Source organism: Agelaius tricolor, unplaced genomic scaffold (genome assembly GCF_023055355.1).
Source record: "Agelaius tricolor isolate 1412-34295 unplaced genomic scaffold, bAgeTri1.0.p SCAF_32, whole genome shotgun sequence".
Classification (NCBI taxonomy): domain Eukaryota; kingdom Metazoa; phylum Chordata; class Aves; order Passeriformes; family Icteridae; genus Agelaius; species Agelaius tricolor.
The window spans coordinates 5,850,487-5,868,902 of record NW_027269292.1 but is presented as its reverse complement, the minus strand read 5'-3'; the positions used below and the strand labels follow the sequence as shown (position 1 = coordinate 5,868,902).

The following is an 18,416-nucleotide window of genomic DNA, read 5'->3' as shown; positions in this document are numbered from 1 at the left end:
GTGCCCTGGGGGTTCCTGGCCCTGGATGATCCCAGCAGAGCGAGCAGGAGTCGCTCTGATCCCACAGCTCAGCCACTGGGGAAATGGGGCTCTGCCAGTGCTGGGGGTGACCTCCCCCTCCAGCCCCTTGGGAGGGGGCAAAGTGCCAGGAATGGCCCCACAGCCTTTCCCTGAGCAGCATCCTCCTCACTGGACAGAGGGAATGATTTATCCCCCAAACATCTCCCAGGCCTGGGAGGGGCTGGATGCCCCTGCCTGCCCAAATGCATCTCCCTGGAGAAGCCAGGGGAGCGGGCAAACGCCGTGGGGACACAATGGGGTCCTGTCCTGTCACCCCGGCCAGGGGACATTGGGCCATTGTCCGGGACAGGGAGAACAACAGCAGCTGCAGCTGGAGGCTCTGAGCTCAGCAGGCTGCCTCTGCCCTGGTCGCTGTGCCAGGGTCCCACGTCCCATCTCCTCAGCCAATGACCCTGGTCTCTGTCACCTGGGGGGTCACCAGTGCCTCCTCCTGTCCCTTAGGGATGCTCTGGCACAAAGCAGGGAGGTTTGGTCCCTGGGCTTGGCCGTGCTCCCCGGGGCTGTGGGGCGGGGAGCAGCCCTGCGGTGACACTTCACGGGCTGCCTGCCACTGTCACTCGGCCGCCCTGATCTTTGTGACGCCTGTCGGCTCCAGGCTGGGGCTCGGCAGCGCCGCGGTGCCTCGAGCTGATGGGGCAGAAAGTGCGAGCGGGGCTGCTGAGCATGAGCACGGCCGGGACACGGGGACAGCGACAGTGCCACGTGTGCTGGGCTGCTGGGGAGTGACACCAGCACCGCCAGAGAGCCAGGCTGCACCCCCAGCCTCCCCAAAGCCCCGGGGGTGGGCACAGTGACATTTGTCACATCCCTGGGATGGGCACGGTGACATCTGTCACACCCCTGTGTCACAGACATCTTTTATGGAAAATCCTTTCCTTAGGATTTTTTCTCCTGAGAAGTTGAGAGGCCTCAGGAACAAAATGTAAACATTGATTATCTGCTGCTGTGGAATGCAACAGGTGCATCTGGGATTGGGCTCATGGGGTTGTTTCTAATTAATGGCCAATCACAGCCCAGCTGGCTCGGGCAGAGAGCTGAGCCACAAACCTTTGTTATCATTCTTTCTTTTTCTATTCTTAGCCAGCCTTCTGATGAAATCCTTTCTTCTATTCCTTTAGTATAGTTTTAATATAATATATATAATAAAATAATAAATCAGCCTTCTGAAACATGGAGTCAGATCCTGTTCTGTTCCCTCATCCTCGCACCCCTGTGAACACCGTCACACCCCTGGGGTGGGCACGGTGACACCGGTGGCACCCAGGGTGTCCCACACGGCTGCAGGGTGGGCAGTGGGTGCCCAGCACCCTGCAGCACCCACAGGCAGTGCTGTGACACTGCTGGTCCAGTGCTCTGATGGCAAGTGACAGAATGGGAGCAGGGCTCCATGGGCCGTGGCAGCCCCGGGCGCTGAGCGGGGATGGAGCTTTGGGATAAACCCAGGGATAAATCCTGCCCCAGGTGGGCTCCAGCAAACCCACAGAGCCCTGGTCATGCCCAGAATGTGCCACTGGAGCCTGGCACTGTGAAAGCCCCATAGCTTTCATGGCAAAAGGTTTTTGCCCTTTGGGCACAACAGCTCATCCCATGGAGTTTTCTTCCCCAGAACTGGAGTGTTGTGGTCTGAGCTGCTGCTCCAGTGCCTTCACACAGGTCCTGGCCAGTCCCACCAGCACAAACTGGGTGAGGACAAACTGGGCTGGGCCAGGCACAGCTCTGAATTTAGAGGGAATGGTTCTTGGGGTTGGAGTGCACTCGGGGATGGAAGGGGCTGCTGGGCAGCCCAGTGGAAGCGTCCCTGCCTGAGGATGGAACAAGGAGGGATCTGAGGAGCATTCCACAAGAAACCATTCCATGATTTGTTGGGGTGCAAGGTGTGACCCCTTCCAGGAGCCCAGGGGCGTGGGTCTGTCTTGCCAAGCACTGGAGAGCAGGGCTGGGGCTGGTGCTGCTGTGCCCAGAGCACACCAAAACACTCCCAGCACCCACCCCGTGCTGTTGGAACGCTCAGTCCCTGCACTCTGGCCAAGTTTGTCTCCATGTAAGGCCTCGAAGTGAGGGGTTAACCCAGCTCCCAGGCAGCCCCAGCCCCTTTGCTGGAGGAGAAGCAGATGTGGGAGGCTGAGAGGGGCTGAGCTCCCCAGCTGAGGCATCAGGCGATCAGGGCTGCAAATTGGGATCAGATGTGGGCAACTCCCCCCTCTAAATGCAGCACTCCAGGGCTGCTGGGGCTGGTTCTGCTCTGCCTGGGGAGGAGGAGGAAGAGGAAGGTTTTGCTGGGGCCCGGGGTGGCTGCAGGGACCTCCAGAGCGTGCTGCTCCCTTTGGAGAGCTGTGTTTTCCCTGGAGAGTGCCCCTGCTTCTTCCCTTGCCTCTTCCCCTTCCCCTGCTGGGCTCTCCCGCAGCAGGGATGATGCAGGAGCTGGTGGCTGGCATGGAGAAGATCAGCTTTGACTCAGAGGCTGATGTGGAGGAGCTCAGGGCTCAGCCCCTGCCCTTCCCAGGGGTGGACAGTAAGTTGGGGACAGGCCTGGGGCATTTTTGGAGGGTGCTGGTGCTGCGGGAGATTTTGGGGTTCTCTTGCTGCCCTCCCACAACACCTGGGTGGTTTTTGTCCTGGCTCTGGGCATTGCTCCCTCAGGGGTGCAGCTGGCAAAGCTCTTGGGGAGCTGCCAGGGTCCCCAATGTCCCCGTGGGGACAGCACTGGGGGTTGCAGGTGAAGCCCTCCCCACCCTGGGGCTGGGACACTGGGGACAGGCTGGCAGTGCCAGGGCTGTGCCAGGTGAGCAGGGACACTGGGGACAGGCTGGCAGTGCCAGGGCTATGCCAGGTGAGCAGGGACACCCCTGGGGCTGTGGGCGAGGCAGGGCTGGGACAATGGGACAGGCTGGCAGTGACAGAGCTGTCCCAGGTGTCCAGGGCCACCCCCGGCCCGGCAGAGCCAAGCCCGCCGTGTGCAAGCATTGGCTGCGAGGGCTCTGCAAGAGGGGCGACGGCTGCGACTTCCTGCACGACTACGATGCCACCAGGGTGCCCGAGTGCTATTTCTACTCCAGGTTCGGTAGGTGCGGGGCTGGGCATCCCGGGGAGCCCCTTCCCAGCCCTCGCTCGCCCCTCGGGGCTGGCCTGGAGCGAGCGGCTGATGCCACCTCCTGCCTGCGGGAAGAAGTGTCACTGTCACCCAGCCAGGGTCACTGTCCCCCCATCCCAGCCGAACCGGGCTGTTCCAGGGCACCCCAGTTCCTCTGATCCAGCCCCTCCTGGCGGGATTCATTCCCTCTGCATTGTCGCGACTGTCGCACGCCTTGTTCCCGCAGGGGAGTGCAGCAGCAAGGACTGTCCCTTCCTGCACGGGGGTGCCAGCACCGGCGGCTGTCCCTGGTACGACCGGGGCTTCTGCTGGCACGGTGAGCTGGGCCAGGGCAGGGCTGGGTGGGCAGTGGGGATGGGATGGTGTTCACAGGGGTCTTAGGATGAGGGAAGAGACGAGGGTCTGACTCTGTTTCAGAAGGCTTGATTTATTATTTTATGATATATATTATATTAAAACTGTACTAAAGGAATAGAAGAAAGGATTTCATCAGAAAGCTGGCTAAGAATAGAAAAGAAGGAATGCATAACAAAGGTTTGTGTGTCGGACAGAGAGGCTGAGCCAGCTGGGCTGTGATTGGCCATTAATTAGAAACAACCACACGAGCCCAATCCCAGATGCACCTGTTGCGTTCCACAGCAGCAGATAACCATTGGTTACATTTTGTTCCTGAGGTCTCTCAGCTTCTCAGGAGAAAAAAATCCTAAGGAAAGGATTGTTTAGAAAATATCACAGCTACAGGGCAGGGGATGGGGCTGGGGGTGCCCATGACCCAGGGAGGGTGGATTTGGGCTCGGGGCTGCAGGGAAAGCAGAGCTCTCACAATCTCGTGTCCCTGTGAGTGTCCCCTCTGCCTGGCAGGTCCCCTGTGCAAGTACAAGCACACGAGGAGGGTTATGTGTGCCAACTACCTGGTGGGCTTCTGCCCCGAGGGACCCAAGTGCAAATTCGTGCAGTACGTACTGGGGGGGGCTTGGAATGTGGGTTGGGGGGGGCTAAAATCCCTTCTCTGAGGTGGCTGTGGCCATTGCAGGGTCAGGGACAAGGACACAAAGGGTCTGAAGTAACCAAACCTCACACCTGAGCTGTGATGCTGGCAGCAGGGGCAGAGGTGGGTGGGCAGGGGGAACAGCCCTGAGGGGCTGGGGGAGCCTCGGGGAGGTCTGTGGATGCCTCTGAGGGGCTGTGAGAGCCTCAGAGGGGTCTGGGGACATTCCTGAGAGGCTGGGGGAGCTTCAGGAGTGGCTGGGAACAGCCCTGGTACCCATGGATGTGCCCGTAGCAGCTCCAGGATATCCCTGAAGGGCTGTGGGAGCTTCAGGGGGGTTTGGGGACAGCCCTGGTCCCCATGGAGGTGCCCCTGAGGGGCTGTGGGAGCCTCAGGAGTGTCTGGGGACAGCCCTGGTCCTCATGGATGTACCCATAGCAGTTCCAGGACATTCCTGAAGGGCTGTGGGAGCCTCAGGAGGCTCTGGGGACACCCCAAGCAGTAACTGCCTGTCCTCTGTGTCCCCTCCAGCCTCAAGGCCGGGCTGATGACGAGCAGCACAGACCCATCCAAGGTGAAGCTGCTGTCCCTGTGCCCACGGGGGTGATGCCTCAGCTGCCCCCCAGCTCCTGTGGGGCAGCAGATGCCAAGTGCCCCCCATCCCCTTTCCCCCAGGGAGCTGGATGCCCGTGGGGGCTGGTACAGAGGGATCTGGCTGCTGCAGAGCACAGGGGAGGTGAGCACGTGCCAGCCAAGGAGGCAGCTGCAGGTGGCACCCAGCACCTGTGGGACACCAGTGGCTGCCCCCCGAGCCCTCAGAGCCTGCTGGAAGGAGGCACCTGCTCCAAGGTGAGAGATTTTGGGGAATGGGAGGGCTGGGAGCGGTGGTTTCACCTTGGGGGGAGGATGAGGGGCAGCAGGTGCTGTGGGGATTCTCAGAGCACACCCAAACAGCCTCTGTGACTGGAAATGTGTCTTTTCCTTGTGGCATTTGGAGCTGGGGTGGGAACCAGCAGGGGAAGGGATTTCAGAGGTAAGAACCCTGGGAACAACAAATCCCTGTGGCTCAGAGGTTTGGTGTACTTGGAACTCTTGGGGTGCTGTTTCCATGATCCCATTCCTTTGGAAATGGGGTCAAAATGACTGTGTGGGAACGTGGCAGGGGCTGATCCAGCACAAACCCTTTCCCTGTGCCCCCAGAGAGGATCAGCCACTCCCTGTGCCGGCCAGAGCAGGAGGACTCAGCTGGGAATGCTGCTGGGGAAGTGACTCCAGTGCTCCACAGAGCTCAGGAGAGGAAGAGGAGAAGGACACACACACACCATGGACACAGCACCAGGGCAGCTGCTGGGCAAGGACAGCCAGCAGGGTTTGCCCAGCACCGGCTCACAGCTGGCACAGAAATCACTGCATGCAATGGAAATCAGGGCCTGGCACAGCTGGCTGAGGGCAGGCAGGGCAGCAGCATCATTGCCAAGGTGTGAAGGGGTGCAGGACTGGCTGGGGCCAGGATCCTGAGCACAGGGAGGTGTGGGGATGTGCTCATCCCTTGGGAAGGGGGCACAAAGCACCATGTTTGAGACCACAACCCAAGCAGGAAAGGAAAATCCACACAGGTTTTTATTGCTGGTGAGAGAGTTTTTGGTGCAGCACCTCTGTCACTGCACTCTGCAGAATAAAGAGCTCAGACTTTTAATTCTTGGCTCTTTTTTTTTTGCTCTTCATGCCTGGAACATGAGCAACCCTTTCCCAGACATGTCTGGGAATGGCAGGCTCCAACTAGCACTCCTGACTGCCCTGGTTTGCCCTTTGGGCACAACAGCTCATCCCATGGAGTTTTCTTCCCCAGAACTGGGGTGTTGTGGTCTGAGCTGCTGCTCCAGTGCCTTCACACAGGTCCTGGCCAGTCCCACCAGCACAAACTGGGTGAGTACAAACTGGGCTGGGCCAGGCACAGCTCTGAATTTAAAGGGAACGGTTCTTGGGGTTGGAGTGCACTCAGCTACAGCAGAATTGTCAAATAATCTCTAATGACAGCTCAGGACAAGGTGCTGTCCCCTGTGCCAAGCAAGGGATCTGGGACTCTGCAGCCTCCAGGAGCCCTCCTGCCCCCATAGATCTCTCAGGTGCCTCCACAGCTTTCTCATTTCCCTACTAAAGCTGCCTGAGCACGGAGGGGTGAGCACAGGCTGTCCCTGTCACCTCTGTGCCACACAAGCCGACCCGCAAAGCAGCTCCTCCTCTGCTCCAGCCCCAGCCAGGCCCCTGCTGCTGGGAATTCCTGCTGGGATCCTGCTCCTGGCAGCTCTGCTGCCTCTCCAGGAGCTGGGGCTGTTCCCTGCCTGCTGCTCCAGCTCCTTCAGTGGTATTTTCGCCAGCGGTGCCGCTCTGGAAGAACAGGGAGGAAAGAATTCCAGGGTCAGCTCAGGGATCTGTTTGAGGACTCCAGCCCAAGTGCAGCTTCTCTGTTTCTGTGCTGCCAGGGGGAGCCACCCAAACACCAGCAAACCCCTTGTCATCTGTCAGGAACTGCAGCTCCTGCTGGAGCTTCTCCTCCCTCTGCCCCGTGTGGGCTTTTCCAAGTGCTCCTGACAATCCTGGTGCTCTCCAGGGAGAAGCTGTGAGTCAGCAACTGCTATCAGCACTTTTATTAAGCAAATTAATTCCTCTGCCCACCTAGAGAATGCTGCTCTCTGAGCTCTGGTATTAAATGGGGAGTGTTTAAATAATTATTTCAATTATTCCAGAGCTTTAATTAGCAGGGATGCTAAACAGACTTTCCAAGTGTTGCAAAAGGAAGAATTCCTGAGATAGGAGGCCTTACTGAAGTGCTGATAGTTCCAGCCATAGCTGAGCAGGCAGTACCCAGCCAGGAGCATGGAGATTCCAGCAGGTCCCCCCTGCTTCACGTGGATGTACTTGGCACAATAACTGCCCCAGGCTGTTGGGAGAGAAAGGAGAGGGATAAATCATGGGCTGCTCTTGGGAATTCACTGCTTCCCTGCAACTTTACAGAGCCAAGATGTTGGGGGTGTTTGTTGATTCCCACTGCCAGAGGGCAGGGATTGATGGGATGATGGATGGGAAGGAATTGTTCCTTTTGTGAGGGGGGTGAGGCCCTGGCACAGGTGCCCAGAGCAGCTGTGGCTGCCCCTGGATCCCTGGCAGTGCCCAAGGCCAGGCTGGATGGGGTTTGGAGCCGCCTGGGACAGTGGAAGGCAGGGAATGGCTCTGGATCATCTTTATGGTCCCTCCCAGACCCTTCCATCACTCCATGATTTGTGCTTTGTAAAGATCCAGGCTGGCTCCTTGGCCCAGCAGAGTCAGTCAGGGAAGTGGGATGGATCAGCCCCAGAAGCCAGGAATTCTCACCTCTCTGCACTGCTCCCAGCAGCCCCTGGGCAGAGAAGCTGCAGGTGCTGGCCCAGGTGTGCAGCTCGCCCAGCCTCACCTCCATCAGGGGCCTCTCGGACAGGGGACCTGCAGGGTGACACAGCCATGAGGGCTCTGTGCTGCCAGGGCAGCTGGGATGGGATGGGATGGGAGGTGCAATCTGGGCTGGGAAAAGGAGAGGGAATCACCTCTCCCACAGAGATTGGGCTCTGTCCATCCAAGACTCCATGAACACATCACCCATTGGCTTTGCAGGCTGGAGGAGGCCCAGTTAAAGCTCCTTGGATTCTCCTGGATCCTTCCCTGGGCAAGCCCAGCATTCCCTGCCCCTCCTCTCCCGTCCCCTACTCCTCCTTTCCCACTCCCTGCCCCTCCTCTCCCATTCCCTCTGCCATTCCAGCACATCCCAGCAGGGAGATTTTTATTACCTTGCTGCCCCTGTGCCAAGCCACCCCTGGGTGTCTCCACCGTGATCCTCACATCCTCGTGGAAACGCTTCCCTGGAAAAATCCTCAGCCCTCCCGACTCGGGATACAATTCTGGAAACCACTCCAAGCCCTTGGCTGAGCAGAGGGGCTGGGTTTGGGGCGTGTCAGGCAGTGCCAGCCCCGGGCTGGGCTGGGTTTGGGGCGTGAGGGGCAGAGCCAGCCCCGGGGCTGTGCCCGGGCTCAGGACAGGTTGAGTTTGGGGTGTGAGGGGCAGTGCCAGCCCCGGGGCTGTGCCCGGGCTCGGGCCGGGCTGGGTTCGCGGTGCCAGCCCCGGGGCTGTGCCTGGGCTCGGGCCGGGCTGGGTTCGCAGTGCCAGCCCCGGGGCTGTGCTCACGGCGGCCTCGGGCTCTGCATTCCCCCGCAGCCCCGGCAGGCTGAGCTCGTTCCTGGCTGTCCCCCGGCCGTGAGCTCCGATGGGCTCCGCCGGTGCCAGCTGGAGGCTCCGGGGGTGCAGAGCACACACGGGGGGTTCAGATCCCACCCCAGCTTCCATCTGCACCCGCTCCCCTCCTGCCCGGGATTTGTCTCTTCCCTTCTTCTGGACGAGGTCACCGGGGCTGTTGCTGCTCTCCGCGGGCTCTCGAAGTGTCTTTGTCGCCTTTAAGCTGCTTTTTCCTCCCTTGGAGCTCGCAGTCCCGCTCCCCGCGGCTCCCTGGCTCGGCGGCTCCTTGCTCCGGGATTTTGGGGCAGATTTGCGGAGAGCGGGGCCGGGCTCCGTCCGTTCCCCGCGGCTCCGCGGCTCCTTCTCCCGGACCACCCTGGCTCGGTGCTTCTCTATCACCACCTTCACCCCCTCCCGCAGCCTCTGGGGCACATCCTCCACCTCCTCGGGGTGCAGGTCCAGGCTCCGGGCCACGTCCTGCACCGCGCCGGGGCCGCTACCGGAGGCGGCAGTGCCGGTACCGGGGGCCGGCCGGGGAAGCGGCGCTGGGCTCGGCTCCGGGGCGCTGCCGGTGGCGGCGGAGGGCTGGGGGTTGGATCCCGGCGCCGATCCCGGTGCGCTGGCGGGGCTCGGGCGGGCCCCTGAGCCTCGGGCGCTGCTCGGGACGGGCCGCGCGGCGCTGCCGGGGCCCGGCCCGGGGCTCGCTGCCGGTGCTGCCGGCGCGGCCTTGCAGTGCGGGAGGTGCGCGCGGAGCCGCTTGAAGGGCCGCCCGCAGTGCGGGCACAGCTCCGTCCCCGCCGCCATCACCGGTACCGGAACCGCCCCGGTGACGTCACAATGTCCGCCCTCGCGGCGCGCTGTGACGTCACAAAGTCCCGGCCCCCCGCCCCGGCGCACGCCGTGACGTCACGGGGGCGAGGCGGCGGAAGCGGCGGAAGCGGCGGTCGGGGCCGGGCAGGGCCGCGCTGCCGCCCCTCAGCGCGGCCTCCGCTCCTCGGCGCGGCCTCCCCCGCTCCGCGCGGCCCCTCCGCCCGCCCCGCCGCGCTCCCGCCCGCCATGAGCTGCCGGCAGCCGCTGCCGAGCGAGCGGGGAGCGAGACAGAGGTGGGTGAGGGCGGCGAGGCCTGAGGGGGGCAAGGAGGGGCCGCGCTGAGGGGAAGGGGAGAGCGGGCCCCGAGCGCTGGGAGGGTTCGGTGGGGGCTCGGGGAGGCGGGGGGCGCTCCGGAGGGTGAGGGGATGCGGGGGAGGAAGCTGAGGGATCGTGGAGCGGGTGGGAGCTGAGGGGGATTGTGGAGTCGGGAATGGGGTGGAAGGGACCCCAAAGCCTTGGGGATACCACGGGATGCGAGGGAGGAAGCTGAGGGATCGTGGAAGCCGGGAATGGGGTAGAAGGGACCCCAAAGCCCGTCCTGTGCCACCCCTACCACGGGATGTGGGGAGGAAGCTGAGGGATCCTGGAGCGGGTGGGAGCTGGGAGGGATCGTGGAGTCGGGGAATGGGGTGGAAAACCCTAAAGCCCATCTGTGCCACCCCTGCTGGGGATGTGGGGGAGAAGCTGAGGGATCGTGGAGTGGGTGGGAGCTGGGAAGTTGTTGTGGGGGATCGTGGAGTCGGGGAATGGCGTAGAAGGGACCCCAAAGCCCGTCCCGTGCCCCCCCTACCACGGGCACGGACACCCAGGGTGCCCCCAGCCCCGTCCGAGCTGCCGAGGTCACTGCAGAGGTTGGGCAAAGGAAGGAGCCCGAGGCTCAGGAGGAGAATCCCTTCCCCAGAGTGTTCCCAGACAGACGGACAGCGTTCAGTGCCTGCCATCCCGGGGATGGGGAGCAGGGAGGCAGCTCCGGGCTGTAGGCGTGGGCCAGAGCCTGCTGCACAGAAAGGAGCCGCTTATAAATACCTATAAATACCTCCCTCGAGTGTGTTTTGACTCATCCGAGCACGGGTTAATTTTAGGCACACCAAAACGGCTCCATCCCGTGTTTTTTTGGATCCTGGCTGACTCGTCGTGTTTGTAGGGTGGGGAGGAGTCGTTTGATGTTTGTGTGGGAATTCTGGGAGGCTGCTGGGGAGCAGCTGCTGTGTTGGTGGCACAGAATCACCAATCGTGGGCTGGGAGTGACCTTCAGTCCCATCCAGTGCCACCTCCCACTGCCCCAGGCTGTCCCAGCTCCTGTCCAGTCCAGGTGGTTGAGGTGTTCCCCTTATCTCCTGGAATCTGGGAATATCAGCACTGCCCCCACCCCACTGTCCTCCTCCAAACTCTGCTCTGCCTCGATGCCTGCAAAGATCTGGATAAAAATTGGGTTAAAACCTGCACCCACCGTGCCAGACAGTGCAAGGTGCCATGAGAGGGTGGCAGATACATCAGAGACAGGGAAGAGTTTGTTTTCCACAAGATGTTTCCTGACAAAACCTCATTTCCACCTGGGAAATGGGGTTGTTTTGGAATGTGACTCCAAACACCGTCAGAGGGGAGAGGCTAAGGAGTCCTTGTGGGCTGGTGAGAGCAGGTGAATAATTGGAGATGTGGCCAGTGCCACTCGTCCCAGGGCTGTCCCCAGCCTGTCAGGTGTCACTCTGAGCCCAGGGATTATTTTTACATCTGCAGGGCTGGCAGTTGTTAAATGAGTTTATTTCGAGGGATGGTTTTAATCCAGTCCCTTCAACTGATGGGAAACATCTTGTGAGGAGCAGGATCCTTTTCTCTGGGGAATGGGAGAGCCCAGAGCACCTCAGGGGGCTGGGGACACCCTGCATTCATTTATCAGGTGTCCCTGCCCTTTTTGGATCCGTGAGCTGATGATTTCTGCTCCCCTGCAGGAAGAGGAGGAGGAATGGCAATGAAGAGGATGGTCACGTTCCCCAGAGCAAACGTAGCACCAGGAACTCTGTCCTGCAGGACTCGTGGGACACTGAGGTGAGAGCCCTCCCAGCCAGCCCCCCCAGCAGCAGCTGGAATATCTGTGCTTTTATTTTCAGTTTTGTTTCGTAGCTTTGTGTTTGAGGTGCTGAGGTTTGAATTGGTGACATCAGAGATTGAAATCAGTTTGGAAATCAGCACTTCCGATGAGCCTGGTTATGCCTGGCCTGAATATTTCTGGGGAGAAATTTCAAATCCTGCCTTGCAGCACCCAGGGGAAGAATTTCCAGGTTGTTGGGTTTGGTTTGGGCTGAGCTGTGCCCAGAGCTGAGGGGATGCTGGGGGTGGATGTGTCCCTGTGCTCACCCTGCCTGACCATCAGCTCTGCCTTGCCTCACAGAGAGGTGATTATTGGTGGGAGAAAGACAAAACACATTCCAGGCAGGCCTTATCTGATGTGCAAAAAATGCTCTGATAGAGCTGCTCAGTGTAAGCAAGACAATCTCAAAACTCATTGGGTTTTTTCTCATATTTTCCTCTTTTTTAAAATTTTTTTCTGGGTGTGGGATAAACTCTCTTGTTGTCTTACCCCTCACCAGCCAGGTGTTCTCTCAGTGCAATTTGAGATTGTTTTTCTTTTTTAAAAAATAAAAAATTGCTGATTTCCCAACTGCTGCCAGATTTTCTGAGATGTCACCTGGGTGAATCACCTGAAAATTCACTGTGAGCCACGTCCTTGTGTTGTAAAACATTCATGGAAAAAGGGTGCAGAGTGCAGGCTCCCTCTCTGAAGTTAATGAAATTAATTTCTTTAAATGTTTTGGAAATATCTTCAGTTTTTTAGAACCTCCTCTCTTTGAAGGTGGATTGTAATGAGCAATTACAATCTGAATTATTACAGAATTAACTCAATTATTCAACTGTTAATTGTACTTTGCAGAAAACATTTAGTTGCTGTGTAACTTGGAGCTCTTTTACAATCTGGAAATGGTTTCAGGTGGATATTTCTACATTCCTGTTGTGAGGGAATCAGCTCAATTATTCAACTGTTAATTGTACTTTGCAGAAAACATTCATTTGCTGTGTAACTTGGAGCTCTTTTACAATCTGGAAATGGATATTTCTACATTCCTATTGTGAGGGAAACTCTCTGTTAACCTGGACAAGTAGATGATGTGCCAGGAATGCTGGAAATGCCCTAAGAGCTGCTGGCCATCCCAAAGGAATCCCCTGGGGTGAAAGCTGCTGTGTTTTCAGGAGGGAAACTTTGCATTTTGGGCTTTGCTGGGCTCAGCAGCCTGGTTTGTGCCAGCTGACCCTGAATCATTGTCCCACAGGTCAGAGCCCTCCGTGTGTGTAGGGTAGTTAAAGCTAAAGCAGCTTTGTGGCAGGAGGAGCACGGATTTAGTGTGGAACAAGGGATTGCAGTAGGACTAATGAAATGAAGGAGATCAGGAAAACCCCCCCATGGTGAGTGGCAGAAGCAGCACCTTTGCTTGGAGTGTGCACACCTGGTGCTGGGGCAGAGCCACTGGGCTGGCAGGGGCCACACACGAGGGGTGACAGCAGCCCTGGCCTGGTTCCTGCAGGGAACAGCACAGGCAAGGTCACAGCTCAGCCTAACACAGACTCTGCTTCTTGCATGCACTTGCCTGGCAAGGTCTGGTTTTAACACATTAAACCCTGGTGTGATGTGATGTGGAATCTCACATCACTGCTGAGGAATGTGGGCACAGCTTCTCAAACAGCACAGAACAGAATTCCCAATGTTTTCTCCTGATGAATGGAGCTGTTTTTTTGCTTTTTGTTTTTTTGGCTTGTTTTCTTGTCAGATCCCTCAACTGAGCATGCCCAGAATGTCAAGCCAGGAGATGAAATCTGTATTATTCCAACATTTGGTTAAGGACTTCCTGTGCCAAAGGGAGGAATCCTTGTGCTCATTGTGCACTTGGTGATGCTTGGAAAGTCTCAGCCAGTTTGCAGCACTTGCATTTATTTCCCTGACCCTTTGCTGTGTGCAAAGACACCTCTGGCTGGTTAAAACTCCCCCCTGGATTTGGGATATTGCCTGGAAAGGGGGAGTGGGAGCAATCTGTGACTTCCAAGAGCACAGGAGAGCTGCTTTTCATTGCAGGGCGTTGCAAACCTGCTTTTTGTGAGACATTACCCAAAGTCCTGATTCCCCTGGGCTGTTTTGGTTCAAACTGACTGTTCCCTCTTGCAGAGGCCTCTTTGAGAACACAGCCTCAGGATGGCAGTCAGGCAGTGGTTTAAAGCTGATGGCAGTCAGGCAGTGGTTTAAAGCTGATGGCAGTCAGGCAGTGGTTTAAACCTGATGAAAATCAAGCAGTGTTTTAAACCTGCTGGCAGTCAGGCAGTGGTTTAAAGCTGATGGAAATCAAGCAGTGGTTTAAAGCTCATGGCAGTCAGGCTGTGGTTTAAACCTGCTGGCAGTCAGGCAGTGGTTTAAACCTGCTGGCAGTCAGGCAGTGGTTTAAAGCTGATGGCAGTCAGGCAGTGGTTTAAAGCTGATGGCAGTCAGGCAGTGGTTTAAAGCTGATGGCAGTCAGGCAGTGGTTTAAAGCTGATGGCAGTCAGGCTGTGGTTTAAAGCTCATGGCAGTCAGGCAGTGGTTTAAAGCTGATGGCAGTCAGGCTGTGGTTTAAAGCTGATGGAAATCAAGCAGTGGTTTAAAGCTCATGGCAGTCAGGCAGTGGTTTAAAGCTGATGGCAATCAAGCCATGTTTTTTGCCAGGATCTCTTCCCATTGGTTTTGTCTTGCATGTTTTGCTGTGGAGAATGAGGTGCAGGGAGGTTTTTCTTTAGGGGCAGTTCTGTGATGTTACCCCTCAGTCCCTGACTTTGCTCACCCAAATCACATCCAATTCCAAAGGATTTGCTGTTTTCTCCCTCTGGATTGTCCACTCACCCAGGACAGGCAGCACTTCCAGCTTTGACAGGATGGAAACAGATTCTCTTTAATCTCCAGCAGAACAGAACAGAATTCCCAATGTTTTCTCCTGATGAATGGAGCTTTTTGGGCTGCTGCTTTTTGGGCACTTGCTGTAAGGATGTGCCACTCCTGGTGCTCCTGGAGCAGCCACTCACAGGTGACAGCCACCCTGAGGGTGACAGAAACCTCTGTCCTGGGCTCAGTCCATGGCCAGGCACAGCCATGGGGCTGCAGCTCCAGCCAGGGTTAAACATTAGCAAGGCAGAGCCTTTGCCACAGAATTTCCCTTCCTGTTCAGCCTGTCCTCCCTTTTCCAGGAGCTCAGCTGTGGTGTTTGCCCTGCATTTGGGCAGAAATCCTTTGCTTGTCCCCAGATCAAGCCAGGAGAGTTTGCAGTGGATCCTGCAAGGGCAGTGCTGGGGTTGCAGTGGATCCTGCAAGGGCAGTGCTGGGGTTGCAGTGGATCCTGCAAGGGCAATGCTGGGGTTGCAGTGGATCCTGCAAGGGCAGTGCTGGGGTTGCAGTGGATCCTGCAAGGGAAATGCTGGGGTTGCAGTGGATCCTCCAAGGGAAATGCTGGGGTTGCAGTGGATCCTCAAAGGGCAGTGCTGAGGTTGCAATGGATCCTCCAAGGGCAATGCTGGGGTTGCAATGGATCCTCCAAGGGCAGTGCTGAGGTTGCAGTGGATCCTCCAAGGGCAATGCTGAGGTTGCAGTGGATCCTGCAAGGGCAATGCTGGGGTTGCAGTGGATCCTGCAAGGGCAATGTTGGGGTTGCAGTGGATCCTCCAAGGGCAATGCTGGCGTTGCAGTGGATCCTCCAAGGGCAGTGCTGGGGTTGCAGTGGATCCTCCAAGGGCAGTGCTGAGGATCCCAGCTGAGCTCTGCAGCCTGGGGAATCAGCAGTGCAAACCCTTTGCTCTGGTTTTCCCAGGGAAGGAAGCGAGTCTGAGTGTTCTGGCTGACCCTTTCCTTCCTGAACAACTTCTGCAAACCTGAATTTCTCACAGCTCCTCTCTGTTCTGGGCAGGATTGAAACACTGCTGGGTTCTTGGCACAGATCAAATCCAAGTTCTTGTCCCCCACTATCCAGGGAAGGGCTGCTCTTCAGTTCTGACTAAAACCAGGTCGTGGCTCTGTTAAACTCCTCTTGGAAGGCATTGAGAGCAGCAGGGCTTGAGTGGCTCTTTCTCCAGTTCCTGTCCTGAGGGATTGTCCCAGATCTGCACATTTAACAGGACATTTGTTTGTTTTAAAACTTGAAGTGTGATGTTAAGGGTAAATGAGCCCAGTAAACCTTGAAGATGCCCTTTTGATAGCTAAACTATTCATAAATATCACTGGGCTGCTTTCCTTTGGCCCTGTAAAGCTTTGTTGATGCCTGTCTTGCTGACTTGATGGCTTTAAGGATTCTTTTCTTGTCTGATTGTAGTCCAAATGCGTTACAGAATGTGCACCACAGCCTGGGGACATGGTAGGTGTTCCATGTGAGGTGGGCAGTGATGAGGGGGTGCCAGTGCCAGTGAACCTTTGCCTTGGAGAACTGGAAATAAAGAGGGTCTGACAAAGGCCATCTGTCACCAGGCTGAGGTGTCAGAAGCACGTCCCAGGACACGCTGCCAGCTTTGAGATGCACACAACACTCACTACTAACAGCTGGAAAACGTTTGTTGAGATGTGAAACGCGAGCAGGGAGCCAGGCCAGGTTCTCATTTGGATTTTTACCTTGATTTGCAGAAGGTGGCTGTAACGAAGCTCACTAAGGAGCGCAGACTAAAAGGAAACAAAGTGTCCAGTGCGGTGGGTTTGTCTCCGAGGCTGCTGGGCCCCCTCAGCATCGCGTGTGACTCTTTGTGCTGCTCTGCCACAGCAGCTGCGCTGCCCAGCACCACCCCAGCTCCTCCCTGTGCTGCCGGGCTCTCTCCCTCTCCAGATGGAGGCAGAGGAGCTGCTTGCCCCTGTGGCTCCAGCTGTGCTCCCTGGGCAATGACCCCGCTGGGTGTTTTTGTCCCCTCGCAGCCCGGGGCCCTTGGCTTGGCTTGCTGTGCTCCCACAGAGCTGAAGCGGTTTTGGTGCTTAGCAAAACAAAGGAATTTGTCAGGGTTGGATGGTCAGGATCGATGGTGGATCAGGGGGGAGGGAGGGAGGGTTGTGTTCAACCCAAACATCCAAACATCCACAGTGCCTCCCTGGGCACTCACACTGCTGGGGGTGTGATTTACACAGACACACACTGCTGGGTGTGTGATTTACACACACACACACACACACACACACACACACACACTGCTGGGTGTGTGATTTACACACACACACACTGCTGGGTGCAGCTGGCACCATTCCTGATTTACTCCAGGTGAAGCCCTTCTGGAAGTGGTGCTGACTGGTAAATCCCTGAGGATTTAATGAAATTTGTCCTCTTCTGATGTGGCCACAAAGCTGTGACTTCTGTGGCTTAATCCTTACAAAAATATTGATTTTTTTTTTAGCTGCTGTCACTTGCTCTGTCTGCTTTTATGAATCATTTATGGGGTGGCAGAGTAGCCACTTGCTGATTGACTCACCCAAATATTTGCAGGTCGTGACCAGCAGATCAGACAAACTAAAACTGGAACTAATGGAACCTTTCCTTAGCAGCCCTTAAAATGGTGTTTTATGTCTTTGAATCCCTTATGATGATGGCAAATGCTCTTCCAGCCATTCCCATGAAATGTGGTTGTCCTAAATGCTGGCAAATGAGCCCTGGCCTCTTATCCCAGTCAAATGCTGAGTTCTTTTCCCTGCATGAGCAATTCCTCAGTGCCTGTTGCCCTTTCACTGTCATGTCAAGTAAATTGGTGTGGAATTGCTATGGAACAGTTCCAGTTATCGCTGCCATGGGGTGCTTCACTGGGAGAAGAGTACTTGATGGTAGGGTGTTCAAAGAACTTACAGTGGGTCTGGTGTGCATCTGTTTCTCACAGCCTCTTGCTTTGGATGCTTCAGATGTCACTTTAGGACTGCCTTGTAGGAAAGTGCTTTGCATGGTGCTCCCCTCAAACCTGTGCTAGAGCAGAAGTGCCAGCCCTGCCCTGCCTGCACTGACACTGCAGCTCCCTGGGAATGTTCTTTATTTTCCAATTCTTGGATCACCCCAGCAAACTTCACTAGTGCAAACGTGGGCTTGGGGGCAGAGCTGAGGGGTTTAACTGGGGAGGATTGAAACCCAGCACCCTGGATGTCACTGAACCCTGGGTGAAGGCTTGTCCCTTCAGCTCTGGGACACTGGCGTGGCCAACAACAACCTCTTTGTGCCAAGGGGGATTTCATCAGTCCATGGGGCTGGAAATGTGGAAGGGGGAGGGATTTATCCTAAAGCTTTGCTTCTGTGGGGTGAGGAAGAAGTGTCTGATGTTGCTGTTCACCCTCTGTGTGTCCCAGTCCTCCAGCAGTGACAGTGGCAGCAGCAGCAGCAGCAGCTGTAGCAGCAGCAGCATCAACAGCCCCGACAGAGCCGAGTCCAGCCTCAACCCCAGGATTGCAGGATCCAGCCCTGTCTCCTCCCAGCCCTTCCACGAGCAGTCTGCACTAAGCCAAGGTCCTTACTTCCACATCAACCAGATCCTGAAGGAAGCCCACTTCCACAGCCTACAGAGCCGGGGACGCCTCCCTACATGATGACCCAGCAGCTCCCTGCCTTCTGTGAAGGGACAGCACTGTGTAGATTTGATATTTCAACTTCAAAGTTTGTTAAAATGGAATTGCACAAAATTGCCTGTTGCCTTTTCAGTCTATATTTGAAATAACAGGTTAACAGGAGATTGTTTACTTGTGGTTTGCTGCACTATTGCAATGCAAAAGGGGCTTTGGAGCAATTTTTATAGGATTCTTTTTGGGGTGGTTCTAAAGTACGTGGCAAGAGGAGACTGAGGAGTCCACATGTGTGTTATAGGATTGCAAACTGTCCAATTCCAATCGACTGCCTAATCTGTTTGTTAGCAAGTTGTTGCTTTCTGTAAAGTTCTCTTAAGCGTTCCTCTTCAGTTTTATAAGTCTTTTTTTAATTTCAATAAACTAGTTACAAAATGATTTGGCAACATAATTTTTTGAGCATTTAGAGTTAGTGAGAATAGGAGCAGTGAGTGCAGGTGCTTAGGCCTGTGAGCTCCTACCCCCTTCAGGGTGATGAGGCTTCTCTCATG

At 56.5% G+C, this 18,416-nt stretch overlaps 3 protein-coding genes across 4 annotated transcripts; 2 read left to right on the top strand and 1 right to left on the bottom strand.

Moving 5' to 3' along the window:
• Window positions 1-2,958: 2,958 nt before the first annotated feature.
• CPSF4L (cleavage and polyadenylation specific factor 4 like) lies at window positions 2,959-4,767 on the top strand. Its single transcript, XM_071451331.1, has 4 exons — window positions 2,959-3,142; window positions 3,399-3,488; window positions 4,034-4,127; window positions 4,692-4,767. The coding sequence occupies exons 1-4, from the start codon at window positions 2,959-2,961 to the stop codon at window positions 4,765-4,767; spliced, it is 444 nt and encodes a 147-aa protein (XP_071307432.1).
• A 995-nt stretch (window positions 4,768-5,762) lies between these two features.
• MTNAP1 (mitochondrial nucleoid associated protein 1) lies at window positions 5,763-9,281 on the bottom strand. The gene is made up of 4 exons (XM_071451402.1): window positions 7,982-9,281; window positions 7,533-7,640; window positions 6,985-7,101; window positions 5,763-6,548 (listed from the first exon to the last, which is right to left on the bottom strand). The coding sequence occupies exons 1-4, from the start codon at window positions 9,225-9,227 to the stop codon at window positions 6,520-6,522; spliced, it is 1,500 nt and encodes a 499-aa protein (XP_071307503.1). The 5' UTR covers window positions 9,228-9,281; the 3' UTR covers window positions 5,763-6,519.
• VCF1 (VCP nuclear cofactor family member 1) lies at window positions 9,246-18,303 on the top strand. Of its 2 annotated transcripts, XM_071451403.1 has the most exons (4): window positions 9,246-9,526; window positions 11,243-11,339; window positions 15,973-16,035; window positions 17,656-18,303. In XM_071451403.1, exons 1-4 carry the CDS (start codon window positions 9,261-9,263, stop codon window positions 17,890-17,892), a joined length of 663 nt encoding a protein of 220 aa, XP_071307504.1. In that variant the 5' UTR covers window positions 9,246-9,260; the 3' UTR covers window positions 17,893-18,303. The 2 variants fall into 2 exon arrangements, with proteins under 2 accessions (XP_071307504.1, XP_071307505.1); XM_071451404.1 differs by lacking the exon at window positions 15,973-16,035.
• The last annotated feature ends 113 nt before the right edge of the window (window positions 18,304-18,416 follow it).